General features: G+C 40.9%; 1 protein-coding gene across 9 annotated transcripts in view; it reads left to right on the top strand.

Moving 5' to 3' along the window:
* The window catches only part of CHD6 (chromodomain helicase DNA binding protein 6), a 210,132-nt gene that overhangs the window by 174,781 nt on the left and 16,747 nt on the right, over positions 1–18,604 (top strand). For all 9 annotated transcript variants that reach the window (XM_054674526.2, XM_054674524.2, XM_016937925.4 and 6 more), the window contains 5 exons: positions 200–260; positions 11,391–11,451; positions 12,149–12,365; positions 13,842–14,050; positions 15,463–17,034. In XM_054674526.2, coding sequence (XP_054530501.1) covers positions 200–260; positions 11,391–11,451; positions 12,149–12,365; positions 13,842–14,050; positions 15,463–17,034 — 2,120 coding nt within the window. The remainder of the gene's footprint in view (positions 1–199; positions 261–11,390; positions 11,452–12,148; positions 12,366–13,841; positions 14,051–15,462; positions 17,035–18,604) is intronic.

The following is an 18,604-nucleotide window of genomic DNA, read 5'->3' as shown; positions in this document are numbered from 1 at the left end:
AAGGGATTAACAACAATAATAATAGAACAATTATAACAATATACCGTAATAAAAGTTATGTGAATGTGATCTCTCTCTCTCGCCCTGTCTCTCCCCCAAAATATCTTAGTATTTTTGGACTGTGGTTGACCAGGGTAACTGAAACTGTGGATAAGGGGGACCTAGGTAGTATGTGATGCCTTTTTTTACTTTTATTTAGAGGCAACACAGATAAAGAAGACAATGCTGAGGACAAAGTAGATGGCCTCCAGAAACAAACGGTGAGTCAAATGTGCAGTATTGGTCATTTACACCGTCTTTCATATTAAGAAAGAAATCCCTATCTTGGTAGTGATCTGGGGGAACTTGATTGCATTACTACAGTTACATTGCATTTTCCCCAACATTTTATTATAAAAACTTAAAATATACAGACTGCAATTGCATTTTTATTCTAATTAAACTTTTTATTTTGAGATAACTGTATATTTCAGAAGCAGTCACAAAATATAATACAGAAATCGCATATACCTTTTATCCAGTTTCCCCTCGTAGTGGCGTCTTGCAGTATTGTAGTACAATATCACAACCAGGATACTGATATGGATAGAGTCAAGATACAGGACATTCTCATGACCACAAAGATTCATCCTGTTGCTGTCTTATAACCACATCCTCTTCCTTCTGCCTTCACCCCTCTTTAAATTCTTGGCAACCACTCATCTGTTCTCTATTTTTTATGATTTCGTCATTTTAAGAATGTTCTGTAAATGGAATCATACAGTATGTAAACTTTGGGGATTGGCTTTTTCATGCAGGAAAATTCCCTGGGATTCATCTAGGTGGTTGTCTGTATCAACAGTTCATTCCTTTTCACTGCTGAGTAGTATTCAGTGGTATGGAAGAACCAGAGTTTGTTCAACCATTCATCCACTGAAGGGCATATGGGTTGTTTCCAGTTTTTGACTATTAAGTCCTCTGTAAATATTTGCATATAGATTTTTGTGTGAACATACATTTTCATTTCTCTGGAATAAATGCCCAGGAGTGTAATTGCTGGGTCATATGATAGTTACATGTTGTGTTTTTTAAGAAATTGCCAAATTGTTTTCCAGAGTGGCTGTACCATTTTACATTCCCATTAGCAATGCATGAGAGATCTGCTTTCTCTGTATTCTCCATCCACACCAACATTTGGTGTGGTCACTATTATTTTCTTGAGCCATTCTGGTAGGTGTGTAGCAATACCTTGTTGTGATTTTAATTTGCATTTCCCTGATGGCTAAATGATGTTGAAGATCTTTTATGTGTTTAATTGCCATCTGTATATCCTTTTCAGTGAAATGTTTATGTCTCTTGCCTATATTCTAATTTCATTGTTTTAGTGTTGATTTTCTAGAGTTCTGTATATATTCTAGATACTAGTCTTTTGTCAGATACGTAGTTTGCAAGTATTTTCTCCCACCCTGTGTCTCTTTTTAGGGAGGATCCCTTGAGCCCAGGAGTTCAAGACTAGCCTGGGCAACATGGTGAGACCTTGTCTCTACAAAAAATTTAAAAATTTAAAAAAATTAAAAATCAGTTTGGCATATTTGTGGGTTCTATTTCTGAGTTCTCTGCTCTTTTCCATATATCTATTTGTCTTTTCCTCTGCCAGTAGCACATAATCCTGAGTGCCGTAGCAATACCGTAAGTTTTAAAATTTGATAGATAGATACCTCCCACTTTTTTCTTGTTTTTCAAAATTGTTTTTGCTTTTCTTGTTCCTTTGCCTTTCCATATAATTGTTAGAATAATCTTATCCACAGAAACTGTTGCTGGGATTTTGATAGGCATTGCTTTAAACCTTTATATCTCTTTGGGGAGAATTGACATCTTCATTGAGTTTTTACAGTACTGAATCTTACTGTATATACCTCTGCATTTACTTTTTTTTTTTTTTTTTTTTTTGACTCAGGGTCTCACTCTTTCACCTAGACTGGAGTGTGGTGATGCAATCATAGCTCACTAAAGCCTCAACCTCCCAGGCTCAAGTGATGCTCCCAGCTCAGCCTCCCAAGTAGTAGGGACCACAGGTGCATACCACCACACCTAGCTAATTTTTTCTGTTTTTCTGTTTTTTGTAGAGACAGGGTCTTGCTGTTGCCCAGGCTAGTATTGAACTCCTGGGTTCAAGCAATCCTCCCTCCCCGGCCTCCCAAAGAGCTGGAATTACAGGCATGAGCCATTGTGCCCAGCCCTTTTCTAGGTTTTTGAGGTGGGAGTTTCTATGTTATTGATTTGAAACTTTTCTGTTTGTCTAATATATGCATTTAGTGCTGTAAATTTCCCTCGGCATTGCTTTAGTTATGTTTCATTAATTTTGTGTTGTATTTTCACTTTCATTCAGTTTAATGTATTTTTTTTAAATTTCCCTTGAGACTTTCCATGAATTATTTAGGTGTTTATTATTTAGTGTCCAAGTGTTTGGAGATTTCCCCATTACCTTGCTGTTATTGATCTCTAGTTTGATTCTGTTATAATCAGAGAACACATTCTATATGATTTCAGTTGTTTTAAATTTGTTAAGTTTGTTTTATGGCCCAGTGTATGGTATATCTTGGTATATGTTCCATGGGCACTTGGAAAGAACATGCTTTTGGTTTTATTGGATGCAGTATTTCGTAAATGTTGACTAGGTCCTGTTGGTCAATGATGTTGTTGAGTTTTTCTGTATCCTTGCTGATTATCTGTCTAGTCGTTTCATCAGTTGTTGAGAGAAGAATATTGAAGCCTCCAACTATAATTGTGGATTTATTTATTTCTCCTTTCAGCTCTATCAGTTTTTGCTTCATATATTTTGCAGCTCTGGTTGGTGCATACACATTTAGAATTATATGTTCTTGCCAGGCGCGGTGACTCATGCCTGTAGTCCCAGCACTTTGGGAGGCCAAAGAAGGCAGATCGCTGGAGGCCAGGGGTTTGAGACCAGCCTGACCAACATGGTGAAACCCCATCTCTACGAAAAATACAAAATTAGCCAGGCGTGGTGGTGCATGCCTGTAATCCCAGCTACTCAGGAGGCTGAGGCATGAGAACCACTTGAACCCGGGAGGCAGAGGTTGCAGCGAGCCATGATCACGCCACTGCACTCCAGCCTGGGCAGCAGAGCGAGATTCTGTCTCAAACAAATGTATAGAGAGAATTACATGTTCTTGGCAGATTGACCCTGTTATCATTATATAATGTCTTTCTCTTGACTCTGGTAATTTTCTTTGCTCTGAAGGGTACTTTATCTGATAAATTAATATGGCTACTTTCCCTTGATTAATGTTTGCATAAATATAACCTTTTTATTCTTTTACTTTTAACCTGCCTTTATTGTATTTGAAGTGAGTTTCCTATAGATAGCATACAGGTAGATCATAATCTTTAATACGCTGTGACGGTCTCTGTCTTCTAGTTGATATTATTCAGACCATTTACACTTAATGTAATTATTGATATATTAAAGCTTAAGCCTGTCATTTTATTGTCTTCTCTTTGTTTTCCCTGATTTTTTATTTTTCCTGCCTTCCTCTGGTTTACATGAGTATTTTGTATGATTTTATTCTGATTTATCTTTATTTTTGTAGCTTTTTAATGCTTCTAGGTGTTTCATATATTTATATGTAATGTATCACAGTCTACTAATGCTATCATTTTATCAGCTTAAGTGAAGTGTGGAAACCTTACTTCCATTTTTGTTCCTTTACCCTCTTCCACTTATAATATAGTTGTCTTAACCATTTCTTATCAGGTAATGTTAAAATTTTTGCCTCAACTGTCAAACATCACTTAGAAAACTCAAGAGGAGAAGGAAAATATGCTATATTTACCCATATTTTTTTTTACTGTGTTCTTTTTCTTCCTGGTGTTCCAAGGTTCCTTCTTTTATTGTTTTCTTTCTTTTTAGAGAAATCTCTTTAGCTCTTCTTTTAAGGTTGTCTAGAGAACTGTCAGACGGTTCTCTTAGTTTTTCTTCATCTGAGAATGTCTTAATATCCCCTTTGTTCCCAAAGGATATTTTCACCAAATGGAGGATTCTGGGTTGATAATTCTTTTCTTTCAACTCTTAATGTACTGCCGCTTGCTTCTGGCCTCCATAGTTTCTGATGAGAAATCTGTCATTCGGGCAGTTTTTCCCCTATTGGTAATGTGTCTTTTCTCTCTTGATGCTTTCAAGACTTTTTCTTTGTCTTTAGTTTTCAGAAGTTTATGATTTTATGTGCTTACGGATTTCTGTGAGTTTACCCTATTTGGAATTCACTCATCTTCTTAAATCTGATTTCTGTCTTTTGCTAAATGTGAAGCATTCTCAGCCATGATTTCTTCAAGTATTTCTTCTGCCCTGTCCTCTTTCTCCTCGCCTTCTGGGAAACCAATAAAATGAAAATTAGATCTTGTGTTGTAGACCTGTGGGTCTCTAAGGCTCTGTCCTTTTTTTTTTTTTTTTTTTTCTGTTATTCACATTGGGTACTTTCCATTTTTCTGTCTTTGAGGTCACTGATTATTTTCCTCCACCATTCTGCTGTTGAGTCTTCTCCTGAGGGTTTTGGGTTTTCATTTTTGGTTTTGGTTTTTGTTCCAGTTTATTGTACTTTTCAAACCTAAAATTTCCCTTTGAATCCAAATATTATTTGGATCTTTGTTTCTTTGCTGAAACTTTCTGTTTCATTTCATTTCACTGTTTCATTCTGAACAGTGGGCCATGTTCAGAATGGCTCACTGATGACTGTTAAATTCTTATGTCAGATCATTCTAAGATCTTTCCTCTCAGCATTGGCCACTTTTGTCTTTTTTTCATTCAGTTTGAGGTCTTCTTGGTTCTTGGTATGTGATTTTTTATTGGAACCTGGACATTTTGGACATTGTATTGTGAGACTCTGGATCTTATTTAAACGTTCTCTTTCAGCACCTTTCTTGGCAGGGGAACAGAGATGGAGGGGGCACCTTGTTTCTGTGAGGTGGAAGCAAAAATTCATGTTCCCAGTCTGCTCCCATTAACCCCTAAAGGGGATGTTTCTCATTACTTTGAGCGGGAATGGAAGTTTAGCTCCACCATGGGTAGGGGTGGGGAACCTCATTACTACTTGTCAGGGTTGAAAGTCCTGACTTCCTGCTTAGCTTTTTCTGATACCAGCCCAGCAAGGGAATGGGGTACCCTATTACCACCTGGAAAAAGTAGAAGTCTGAGCTCCCACTCAGCCGTTGTTGCCATGGGTAGAGTTGAGACAGTTTCTTCTGCATTGTTGGGCTGGGGTATAGCAGTTATTGTCTTAATATTTTCTGTGTCCCTAACCTGCTAACCTACCTCTTCCTAGTCCTTAACTAGAGAGAGCAGGAAGCCGCCTCGCTTCTTTTTTTTTTTTTTTTTTTTTTTGAGACGGAGTTTTACTCTTGCTGCCCAGGTTGGAGTGCAATGGCATGATCTTGGCTCCCTGCAATCTCCACCTCCCAGCTTCAAGTGATTCTCCTGCCTCAGCCTCCCAAGTAGCTGGGACTACAGGCATGTGCCACCATGCCCAGCTAATATTTTGTATTTTTAGTAGAGACAGAGTTTCACCATGTTGGCCAGGCTGGTCTCGAACTCCTGACCTCAGGTGATCCACCCGCCTCGGCCTCCAAAAGTGCTGGGATTACAGGCGTGAGCCACCGCGCCCGGAAGGTTTTTTTTGAGGGCCTTTTTTGTCTGCCTCTGCCATTTCCGGGTAGCCCACTTCTTTACCTCCAAATCTAGGATATATGAAGCAAAAAAAAAAAGCATCTTTTTTCATCATGTCATTCCTTGGGTCCTGAGGTCTCTAGTTTGTCCTTTCTTTTTTTCACCTTTCAGAGTTTTCTTATGCTTGTTTCATATTTACTATCCAGAGGGTTTAATTGTACTTAAAGAATAGGGAAATGCATCCCAGAAGCGGCAGTCTGTATTGCATTTTTAAAATGAGTTTCTGAGATTTTGCATAAGCAGACTGAAACCCTTCCTGGGCCCCAGCACCATATGACCAAATTTTCTCTAGCATTGAGTAATAGAGAGAATGTTATGGATTCTGGATCCCGGAAGTTACTGTAGCATTGTCCCCAAGTGACTCCTGCGAGGGTCCTCCCTCTTCTTCTGATCACTACCCAAAAATTATCCATTATTTTCCATTCTCTTCTGTTGATTCTAGCTTGCAGAATGTATGGTATTTATTTACTTTGGCCTCCATGAGCTCTGACCCCTGTAACAGTAACAATGGCTTCATCCCTTTCTTAAAATAGATAATAATAATTTTTCAAAGATGCATTTCCCTGTGTCCTCAAGGTTTGAGAAGCAGTGGATTGAAGCAAATCAGCATGAAGCCTCAGACCCCGGTAACATGAAGGAAGTTAGGTTCTCATCTTGACAATTCAAATCCATGTTCTGGGCCAGGCGCAGTGGCTCATGCCTGTAATCCCAGCCTTTGGGAGGCTGAGGCGGGTGGATCACGAGGTCAGAAGTTCGAGACCAGCCTGGTCAACATGGTGAAACCCTCTCTCTACTAAAAATATAAAAAATTAGCCAGGTGTGGTGGCATGCGCCTGTACTCCCAGCTACTCAGGAGGCTGAGGCAGAGGTTGCAGTGAGCCAAGATTGAGCCACCACACTCCAGCCTGGGTGACAGAGCTAGACTTCATCTCAAAAAAAAAAAAAAAAAAAAAAAAAAAAAAAAATTCACGTTCTGCTGTTCCAGTCCTTAGTTTATATTATTGCTTTTGTCTGGAATTTGGGATGCGTTTTCCCTGTAGAAACAACTCAAGTACCAGAGAAATGAACATAATACCTTATTCTCATATGGAACTTGACTCTTTTCAAACCAGTTACTCCATTTATTTAAGTTGATCCTCACCTCACCCTGTCTTCATTTGAGGGCTGAGGAAACTTTAGGCCCTCCCTGAAAGTTAAAGGACTTGACCAAATTCTCACAACCACTAGATGACAGAGCTAAGACTTGTAATTCTCTAGATATTCTGGTATTCTTTGTTGTAGTCAAGTATTCTTTTCGTAGTCCAGACAATAGAGAGTAATTCAGGTGTGGGTTTATGCCCCTTCCTCCCAGCAGTAGCTCATATGAAGAGGCCAGCCCCTGAAAGCCACTGACATTAAACTGGACATGCTTAGCTAATCAATTAGGAGGACACTGGAGGGCCATGGCAGAATCAATAAAAATAACTTAAGCGCTCTTATTTATTAGAGTTAAACTCTGGAATTACTTTTGTATTCATTTACAAAATTAACACATTTATGATTTGCTCTTCATATCCTTAAAACCTGGGGTATAGAATATCATTAAAAGCAGTTGAAATGGGGAGTGGATTTCCCCAGATTCTGAGGTGGACAGATTATAAACGGATTCACCTTTACTTCTAGTCTGCATGCTAAAACCACACACACATAGAGGGATGGCCGGCATCTGAGCCAGGCCTGCTGCCCACCCTGCATCACTCTTGCTCCCTACCTCCTGCACTGAAGACACTGTTTGGGTGTTTCTTTCTCCCAGCTCTGTCCTCAGGCAGAGTTAAAGAAGCCCAAAGCATTGTATAAAAAGAGCCTGTTCATTAGAGCAGTTCCCCTGAATTCAACAGACCTAGGCATAGAAAGGCAACCGTTTAGTAGATTGGTAGAGTCTTAGCATTGCAAGGAGCCCTGGCACATGCCTGAGTGGTCTCAGTGTGGCGTTCCCTCTTTAGCGGGGCTGTCAGCGGGGAGTTCATGGGGAAAACAAGAGGAACATGCCACCTTCCAAAGAAGTCTATTTTATTGTTGGATGATACTTCTTTTTACCACACCAGAAATCTGCCTCCCAGCTGGTTCCATGGGTTCCATCTAGCTTTCTTTATGGTACTACAAAGAACAAAACTGTTGTTTTTCCCCTCTCTGATAGAATTTTAAATTGCTGAGACCAGCTCATGACCTTAATTTCTTTAAATTTCTTTTCAGGTGAAATACCTCTAGTTCCTCTATATTTTTCCATATCATATCATATCCAGACCCTTTGCTATTCCCGCGCCTTCCAGAGCACACTGTGGTTGTTGTCCTCTTAAAATGTGGCGTTCAGAGAGTCATAGAATGTTAGAATTTGAAGGGAGATTTGAAATGATCTAAGTTACAGCTTCCCCCACCCTCTGTTTTAATACCAGTAGCACTTTTGATTGGCAAATCATTACAGATGTCACGTGCAGCCAGATTCAGTGAACCTACAGAAACCTTCTAAAGCAGTTAGTCTGAAAGTATATTTGGGTTGGAATGGTCTGGAGCCTGGAATTGTAAACAAAATCTTTCTCTATCACAGCCAGTATGTGGGGAGAGTAACACATCTTTTAACAGAAATAGCAATAAGTAACAGCACAATTTTCATCATTGTAGTTATGCTGTCAAAAGCAGGCATGTCCGTGCTGTGCCACAGTTCCTACCTCAGGTGGCTGTGACATCTCAGGTGCTCTCTAAACCATGAGGTCAGTACATAAAAGGATGAAGTCATGGCCAAGAACTTGCAGGAAAATTTAATGCCTAAAATGGCCAAATTCCATTGTACCAAAAGTTTAATTAGGAACTGAACAAGCACCCTCTTCTTGTGAGTTGGGAGTTTGAGGGTTCTGTGAACTCAAATACTAGTATTTGTATATACTTTCACACTTACAAAGCATATTTCCCCATCTGTTAGGCATTATTCTTATGCCCATTGTAGAGATGAGGGAGCTCAGTTTTAATCAGCTGCAAAAAAGCCATACAGCCAGGGGACACAAGAGTGGTATCTCCCCTGCCCTCTTCTTTTTCTACATTCTGCAGTCTTTCCATAATAAAATCCTTGAATATTGTGTTAATGGCATTTGAGGTATATCTGCTTTCCACCTGAAGTTTATGCCATTCTCCATTTTGCAAAAGAAGAAATGAGCTTGAGAGAGATCAAAACAACTTGCCCGAGACCAGAGAGCAGTGGATCATGGGACTCCAAACCACGTGTGTCCTCAAGATGGAGAAATTGCACATTGTAACCAATCAGTTTGCTTTGTTGTTGACATTCTTGTCAGCACTCTGGGGCCCTTCTCTGTGAGATGATTCATACCTCTTTGAAGATGAACATTTCTTTCAAGTTAATCATGTAAGCAGAAATTGAGGTAGCACACATTAGACTACATAGTTCAGATGCAGGGCCTCTGCATGCTCAGGACTGTCACTGCTACAGCACCTCACACACACTCACATTAAACGGATTATTAACTAAAAGTCTGACATCTTTTTCACTTGAGCTACTAACAAACTAGGTCTTCTTCATTCTGTCATTTCTAGAGAGAGGAAGTACCTTCAAGAGAGGACAGGAACAGAAAAACACTATGAATGCTCAAAGCTTTCCTTACTTGAAAGTTTTGCCTAAAACTATTCATGTTTACTAACTGTACCAACAGAAACTACTAGGTGGACTGGAAGGGAAGCTAGCATTTGCTGTATGCCTGCCTCACACCAAGCTGGGAGCCTGTTGTCATGGACTTGGGGTATGATGATGCCCATGTCAGCCACCACTACATGGCAAGAAGGAACATGGTAGCTCTGGGGCCTGCCACCTGTGTTGTGTAGACTGTAGAGCATTTCTCAGCTGGAAGTACTACACTTATACATTTCAGCATTCAAAGGATCTTCACAGATACTGTGGGGATATTTAAAAGGTTCTCTCTGGCAGGAAATTATATAAGGCATAGTAGGTTGTTTTTTTAACTGCCTAAATAGTAGTATAAGATAAAATGGTATATTTAACTGCCACTTCAAAATGGTACAGTAGATCAGCCCTGGGTTTTCACTCTTCATTAACATTAGATAACAGGAGACAATTCTGGCCCAGGCAAAGGAGATTAGCTAGTGTTCCCCACTTCTGTTATAAATATGTTTTCACTCTCCAAGACAAATTTTCATCTAAGACTCTCTTGTCCTTTTTTAGACAGCTTGTTAGTTGAAAGTGTTGGCTCTCAAATCAGATTACCTGTATTTGAATCCCAGCTCTGCCACTTGCCAGCTGTGTGACCTTGGGCAAGTTACTGAACATTTCTAGGGCTTGTTTTCTGCATCTGTAAAATGAGCATAGTAATGGTTTCTATCTCATGAGACAGTGCTGATAACTAAGTGAGATGAGCCACGTAAAAGGTTTTGTGCAATGCTTAACACATAGTTCTCCGTAATATTAGCTGTTATCGCTGTTCTGCGTAAGAGAGAAATTCATTCAGAAAATGGGCTCCTGTTCTTTGCGTCGTATCAGGGGCCCAAAAGAGCATTTTGAATTTTCACTGTTGGCAGTCATGGGTGTCTCCTTTCTTACCATACTAGATTACTGGTCTACCATGTTGTGTATTCCAGGAAGTAGCAAGTAAAGGACCAGATAGTAAATACCCTGGGCTAGAAGGCCATATATGGCTTCTGTTGCATATTCTTCCTCCCTTCTTTTCACCCTTTAAAAACGTAAGAACCATTCTTAGCTTGAGGGCCACACAGAAAGTCTGCAGGCCGCAGTTTGCTGACCCTTCTTTCTGACCCTGTGCTCTAAAATAGCAAAGTCTTGAATCCTGAGGTTGTTCTGTACTGTCATTCAGGTCAAAAGATGCTAGTCAGAATATAGAAAGTTTTAGTGTTGAAATTAGAGTCCAGTTGAAAAATAGCACAGTCACTTCTGTTACCCCTCAGATTCCCACCTGAATTACATATAAGGAGTTTTTAAAGTTCCATTCCTGAGACCAAGAAGGATTTGCGAAGGAATTCATTAAAGCTGGTTTGACACATACACCGACTTGGGCAAGCTCAGTGCTTGTGATATTACTCCAGATTCACTTAGAGCTCAAGTCATGATTTTAATTTTAAATTCCTGGGGTTTTGCGCCATCAGGTTTCATGTCTGGAGCAGTAGTGTTTTATGAAAATAGTGTCTGTTGCTGTGAAGTAAGCTAACCATAATGAACACGAGCATGACACTTTTTCACAGCAAAAGAACAGAAATGCAGGCACAACCTTTGTGAAATGAAATGACAGTATTAAATTGCAAGTGACAATGGTAAGGCAAATATTTAAATTCACAACTAAAATAGTACTTGTAAAATGTAATTGCCAGAGAGAGTGTGCCAGTTCATCATTGCTCAGGCCGATTCTCTACAGGCAGAAGCATTCCACATGGTTCCAGGAAAAGAAAAAAAAAAAACTTATTTTAAATAAACTGCTTTCTGGCTCTTTTAAGATTGTACAGAAGTAAGCTTTATCAGGTCCTATCTTGGTCTGAGTTGTTCATGGGCAGGGGACAGCTCTTATGCGTGATGCTTACTCTTTCCGTTTCAAGACTTTCTGAGCTGGTTTCTTCTAAGCTGCAGTTTTGCTGATGGGATGGCTTTATTTATCCCTAGGAGAGTTCCAGTGATGGAGGTGATGGCGTTTTTAGCGAAAAGAAGGATGACAGCCGGGCAGGTGAGACTATGTCCTTCTGAAGGCATAGGAAAGTAAGGTCTTAGTTTGTTAGTTATCGTGGAGTTTATATGTAATTAATATGTAGTTTTTTAAGGAGGCTCTTTTAAAAAGCCAAGTAAGTTGACCATCATCAAACTCCCCTAGAGTCACACATGGAGCTTCAGCATGGCTCTGGCTTCCTCTACCTGGCATTAAAATTTGAAAGTGAAGTAAATGTTAATATCTTAAGTTAGAATAAGGTCTGAGAGGTAAAAAGGAATTGTGATGACATCGGGGTTTTTTTGTTTTTTTGTTTTTTTTTTTAAAGAAAGGTTGTGGGGGTTGGTTTAGTTTGGTTTGGTTTTTGAATTTTCTGAATTCAGACGTGACAGGAGCTTTGGTAATTGGAAGGTGCAGGCAACAAAGGATCTGCTCATTCCTGTGCTTTAGAGCAAAGTCCTCACATAACTTCTGCCACCACAAAAAGACACTTCTGTGTTTGAGAGATAACAGAATTAATTGACCACAACATAAGCTGTATCTAAGGCAAAATTGCAGCCCTTGCAGTCATGCCTTGCTCCTGGGCCAATTATTAAAACAGTAACTACTTTGAGTAAATTATTGAGTCAGCTTTGTTTTTATTTAAACAAAACCAAAAGACAGTCACTCCTGTTTTAGTTCTGTTTGTAAATACTAATATCCTCACTGATGTTTGAAGCCCAGGATGGCTCCGACCCAGACAAATCGCCCTGGCCAGTTTCCTCCGCCCTCACAGCTCGTCTCAGACGTCTGGTCACTGTTTACCAGCGCTGCAACCGCAAGGAACTGTGCCGGCCTGAAATTCTGGGACCAGGTAACCAAGGATATTGGGTTCAGGAAGAGATGTTCAGGAGAACCTCAGAAATGGACCTCATCAACAAGGAAGCCCAAAAGAGGTAAAAGCCAGTGGCCAAAGGGGCATGCTCAGCCACCCACTGGGTAAAGTTTTCAAAAGGTAAAGCCGGTAGCTTGGAGGGCGAGTATATTTCTGTTCTCATGTGAAGTTAGGTTGTCTCCAGAATTCATTACATTCAGCCTTCAGTTGTGATGGTATCATGGTGATGGGAGTCTGATGAGGTCTAGGAACACCCTGTCTTTACAGTTTCCAGATTTTTATGATTTTCTAACTTGACACTCTTCCTAAGTTAAACCCCAGTCTCTGGGGATGTGGTTTAGAAACACCACAATGGAATGTGTCAGACCATTTCAGACCCCCTAATTATTTTAGTAACAAAGGGAACAGTGTGCATTGAAGCTGTCTTATTATAGCTAAATCCTTATCAAGCCTTCCAGGGCAATAAATACCGTAAAATACAAGCCCAGAAGGAAGGAATAAATTACCAGCAGTGACCTGCCCATCTGAGAATTAAGCCCTAAAAGGCTTACAGAAGGCCAGCACAGGCTAGAAATGATGCCACCAGAAGGTATCAACAAAGCTGCAATTCCTTGAGTCATATCTCTCTTTCTGATGAAACACCCCATGAATTAAAAGAAAACTGCATAACAAATTTAATTACTTCTCTGTACTCCTGACTTATGAAATTCGATAGTTCAAGGAATATATTTCTTCCTTCTTGCACATCTCTAAAGAGAAGAACCAGAGCCACTTCTTCCCTGCTTCTCACTCTTTCTCTAACCCCTCACCCTGTTACCCCCATGCCTAGCTAGACTCCCTCTGGATTGGAGAGCACCCTGCCCAGGAGCCCCTCATAAAGGCTATGGTGGTATATAATTATCCACCTCCCTTAAGTCATTGACTTACTCGTATAGGATATAAAGACTAGAGGACCTTTGTGTCCCAGAGAAGATAATTGTCATGGACAACCTACCTACATAAAACCACAAAGAAAAGCAATATGAGATGGGGAGGCAGGGGTTGTGTCACTGAAGTAGTCACTTCCCTTCGGGACACCAGTAAGATAAGGAGGTTGAATTTAATGGTCTGGAACATCCCTTCAGGATTCTCTGCTTCTATATTGCCATACGGGTAAAAAAAACAAGGCTAGATATTTAAGCATATATAGTATTTTTAAAATCTTCATCATCTACAGGCAGAAGTTAACTAGGTGATTCCTAAAATTGATGAATCAAGAGATAGCAAGTGTATACCTGGTTTAGAAATAGGGAGGTAAATACCAGAAGAAAGAGCTGAAAGATTTGGAAGTGATTACCTCTTTGGGAGTAGGATAATAGGCTGTTGTCATTATAAGCCCTTCAGCCCAGTTTAACTTAAGTAAAAATAATAAAAGAGACAAACCAGCTCTGCCTCCTTTCTTGACTTCATGGGCTCTCATAGTAGGCTCTCAATAAGCAGTTATTGGCTTTAAAAAAAGAAGAAAGAGCTCACTCTTCCTTTCTGATTAAATCTCAAGGTGGACTAGGAGAGAACAAGCAGACTTCTATAGAACAGTGTCTTCCTTTGGTGTTGTTTACGATCAAGAAAAGAAAACCTTTGACTGGACACAGTTCCGCATCATTTCCCGTTTGGACAAGAAGTCGGATGAGAGCCTGGAACAGTATTTTTATAGTTTTGTGGCCATGTGCCGGAATGTCTGTCGTCTACCCACATGGAAAGATGGCGGTGAGAAAACTATCAGTATATTGTCAGATGATACAAGGAAAGAACATTCTGATTTTCAAATTGCAGAATTACTTTAGGTATACCTATAAAAACTAGAGTCTACATGAGGAATTTAGGTAAAGATGAGTGGCTTTTAGAAATTCATGAACTTCTAATTGGGTCCACCTCATAAAGTAAAATCTCTCTCCCAAAATGATGTAACTTCAGTGAAAGTTGAAATTCAGCTTAAAACATCACAGAAATATTGGAAGACTGCCAACCACTTTCTCCAAAGTATAAGGGTTTTTTTAAAGTCATGGTTTTTTTTAAGTCATGTTCAGATTTATCCTACTCTGAACTTTGCACCTTCCTTAGATTAAGTCTTAATAACTTTAAGTATTTCCTCACATGTCGACTTGTAACTATAGAAAGTAAGTGGCTGTCATTTAAATATCCCCTGATGCAATAGAGAACCCTTTTGAAAAATGTCTTCATGGTTGGCACTTGCAACAGCTTCCTTCAGGCCTCCCTTTAGCCTCGTATCTGTAGATGGAGTTCCTCTGGATCATGGGACAATATTTTAGGAAAGCTAAAGCAAACATTGAGCCTACTCAGTGTGGGTTCAGGGCTGATGGCAGCATGCACAAGACATACCAGCCTTTGCCTCCTATATGGCAGGGCTAAAGTGTTGTCATCCAAGCCAGGGAGCTGAATATATTGGAAAGATGGTGGACCTTGGAGTCACACTGACAAAACCTGGATTTAAATCCTGGTTCTGTCACGTGGAGCAAGGTGGTTTATCTGAGCCAATTTCCTTATCCTTGAAATAGGACAGGCATGATGATGGTATGGTAGGATTTTCATGAGAACTAAGAGATGTGTATAAAGTACCTAGTGTAGAGTACAGTGACATGATCACAGCTCACTGTAACCTCAAACTCCTGGGTTCCCAGATCCTCTTGTCTCAGCCTTCCAAGCAGCCAGACTATAGGTACATGCTACCATGCCCAGATAATTTTTTTTATTTTTTGTAGACATGGGGGGTGGGGTCTCACTTTGTTGCCCGGGCTGGTCTTGAACTCCTGGCCTCAAGTGATCCTCCTAGCCTCTGCCTCTCAAAGTGCTGGGATTACAGGTGTGAACTACTACTATACTATGCCTGGCCTAGTACATGCTTATTTAAAGGAAACTAATACTGTTTTCAGAACTGGAATTTTTATGCTCTTCTTTCACACCCTTTGGGTCTGTCCTTGTTTCATAAAAGCCTTCCATTCTTTTTCAGTTTCCTATTTTGGCAAGGGCTCACACACCTGAAACTGCCATGCTGAGGAGCCAGGGAGCTAAACTCCAAGACCAAAGATGCAGGGGCTCAGGTGGGCGGGGAGTGTCTGAGGTCACCTTCAGTGATAGGCTTTATTTCCCTTTCTCTCCAGGTCCCCCAGATACCACCATCTACGTTGAACCCATCACTGAGGAACGTGCTGCAAGAACTCTGTACCGCATTGAACTGTTACGGAAAGTCCGAGAGCAAGTGCTCAAGTGCCCTCAGCTGCATGAACGCCTCCAGCTGTGCAGGCCCAGCCTCTACCTCCCAGTCTGGTGGGAGTGTGGGAAGCATGATCGAGACCTGCTCATCGGCACTGCCAAACATGGGCTGAACCGCACTGACTGTTACATCATGAACGACCCCCAGCTGTCCTTCCTGGATGCCTATAGAAACTATGCCCAGCATAAAAGATCTGGCACCCAGGCACCAGGAAATCTCTGTTGCCTTTACCAGACCAACTCCAAGTTATATGAATCTCTTACATATTCTCAAATGAGTAGGACGTCAGAGTCCCTTGAAAATGAACCTGAAAATCTAGTGAAAGTAGAAAGCAGAGATGATCATCTCAGCCTGCCTGATGTGACATGTGAAAACTTTATTTCTAAAGTTCAGGATGTCATTTCCATCAACCATGATGAAAGTCTGCTGCCTGAGTCCTTAGAGAGCATGATGTATGGTAAGAAGGTGCTCAGCCAAGAACCAAGCTCTTTTCAGGAGAGCCCAAGTACCAATACTGAATCTAGAAAAGATGTTATTACCATCTCAATAAGCAAAGATGGGAACTGCCAGTCTGGTGGCCCTGAGGCAGAAATAGCTTCTGGCCCTACTTTTATGGGTAGCTTAGAAGCAGGAGGAGTAGCTCAAGCAAACATCAAAAATGGAAAACATTTGTTGATGTCTATTTCAAAGGAAGGGGAGCTCTGCTGCAGTGAGGCAGGACAGAGACCTGAAAGCATCGGCCAGCTGGAAGCCAAGTGTTTAGCTTCCCCTTCCTTGAATCCAGGAAATGAAAGTGGGTTTGTAGATATGTGCAGTCTTAGTGTCTGTGACTCCAAAAGAAACCTGTCATCAGATCAGCAATTAATTGATTTATTGGAAAACAAAAGCTTAGAAAGTAAATTGATTTTGAGTCAGAACCACAGTGATGAGGAGGAAGAAGAGGAGGAAAACGAGGAGGAAAACTTAGCCATGGTAGTAGGCATGGGGGAAAGGCCAGAGGTATTGCATCTCACGGAGCCCACTACTAACATCTCAAGGGAAAAGAACCAAGGCTTCCAAGATGAAACCAAGAAAGGAAGCTTAGAGGTGGCAAACCAGACTCCTGGGCTACAGAGGGCTTTCCCCGCTCCAGCAGCCTGTCAGTGCCACTGCAAACACATGGAGAGGTGGATGCATGGCCTCGAGAATGATGAATTTGAAATCGAGAAACCCAAGGCTTATATCCCAGATCTGTTCAAAAGTAAAACCAATACTATCGCCATGGAGGGTGAACCCACTGCTATTCCATCACAGCCGTTTAAAGTGAAGCATGAGCTTTTAAAAGAACCTTGGAAAGAAAGTGCAGAGGGGCAAAACGTTTTCCCCACATATCCTCTTGAAGGAAGTGAGCTCAAATCAGAAGACATGGATTTTGAGAATAAAGATGATTATGATAGAGACGGAAACTGCCATAGTCAAGGTACAGTATGTAGGATCTTGTGGCATTTTGGATAAACTAGTTCACACATGACGGGGGGTTGGGTTTTAGGGGAGAGAGTGCTTCATATTTTTACAGCTTCTGAAACAGACCTGCCTACCCTCCCCAAAGGTCATAGGCCTTGGACTGAAAATTCGAGTAGCTTAGTAACTGTGGTCATGTTGTAGAAAATTGAAGATCATAGACAATCATAGCAGTTTGGCTGCCTCACTCATATAATTTGGGCAGGGGCTTGTGTGTTTTCATTCAATAGATGCTATGTATGGTGTTAAGGGGAAATAGTTTGTTCTTCCCCTAGATAAGGTGCTTCCAACTGGCTCAAGTAGAACAGCCTTGGGATGTTAGGAACTTGCACTTTAATATAGGGGCAGTTAATTTTTCAGGAACTGAACAAAAATACAAATAAATTTGATCTTTGTTAAGGTGAGCAAAAAAGCCATTTATTCATGTCATTGTCAAAACTGTGTGGCTTAAGGTCAGTGCATTTGGTTTAGATTCCTTTCAGTAACTCAACAGAAATACAAAGTTTACAACAATGAAGAAAATAGATCTGATCCTATAGGGAAATCTTTTTTTTTTTTTTTTTTTTTTTTTTTGAGACGGAGTCTTGCTCTGTCGCCCAGGCTGGAGTGCAGTGGCGCGATCTCGGCTCACTGCAAGCTCCGCCTCCCGGGTTCACGCCATTTTCCTGCCTCAGCCTCCCGAGTAGCTGGGACTACAGGCGCCCGCTACCACGCCCGGCTAATTTTTTGTATTTTTAGTAGAGACGGGGTTTCACCGTGTTAGCCAGGATGGTCTCGATCTCCTGACCTCGTGATCCACCCGCCTCGGCCTCCCAAAGTGCTGGGATTACAGGCGTGAGCCACCGCGCCCGGCCAGGGAAATCTTATATAAGGGTTTAAGCTAGAAGGAATTTCAAAATGTTAAGAATCTAGGTGACCCTGAGATTCTATGGGCTTTGCAAGAATAGACATACAGTGATCAGGGATCCTGAGGAACAACAGCAACAAAATGATTGTTAGCTGTAGTTTTAATTTTTTTCAGATCCAAGAAGGCCTATTAGGGTGAACAAAAAACCAAAAACAACTCCTTTCATGCCTGGTCCACTGTGGTGCTGAGGGGTGTAGACAGACACATTGTCCCTTTCTGGAGCACTGATTTTATGTTAAAGAGGGAAAGAGGGGAGCTAAGCTAAGTCCCTCAAGTTATCTAGCCTTTTTTTTTTTTTTTTTCTGAGACAGAGTCTTGCTCTGTCACCCAGGCTGGAGTGCAGTGGCGCAATCTCAGCTCACTGCAACCTGTGCCTCCTGGGTTCAACATCCCAAGCTGGGATTACAGGTGTGTGCCACCACGTCCGACTGATTTTTGTATTTTTAGTACAGTTTCACCATGTTGGCCAGGCTGGTCTTGAACTTCTGGCTTCAAGCAATCCACTTGCCTCAGCCTCCCAAAGTGCTGGGATTACAGACGTGAGCCACTGCACCCAGCCTCAGGTTATCTAGCTTTTTATTTTTAAACTCCTCTTCTTGGTTTTAGTTATTCAGAACTCTTG

Source organism: Pan troglodytes, chromosome 21 (genome assembly GCF_028858775.2).
Source record: "Pan troglodytes isolate AG18354 chromosome 21, NHGRI_mPanTro3-v2.0_pri, whole genome shotgun sequence".
Lineage (NCBI taxonomy): Eukaryota > Metazoa > Chordata > Mammalia > Primates > Hominidae > Pan > Pan troglodytes.
Note: the sequence above shows the minus strand (reverse complement) of the source record. Positions and strands in the feature narration are given on the sequence as shown.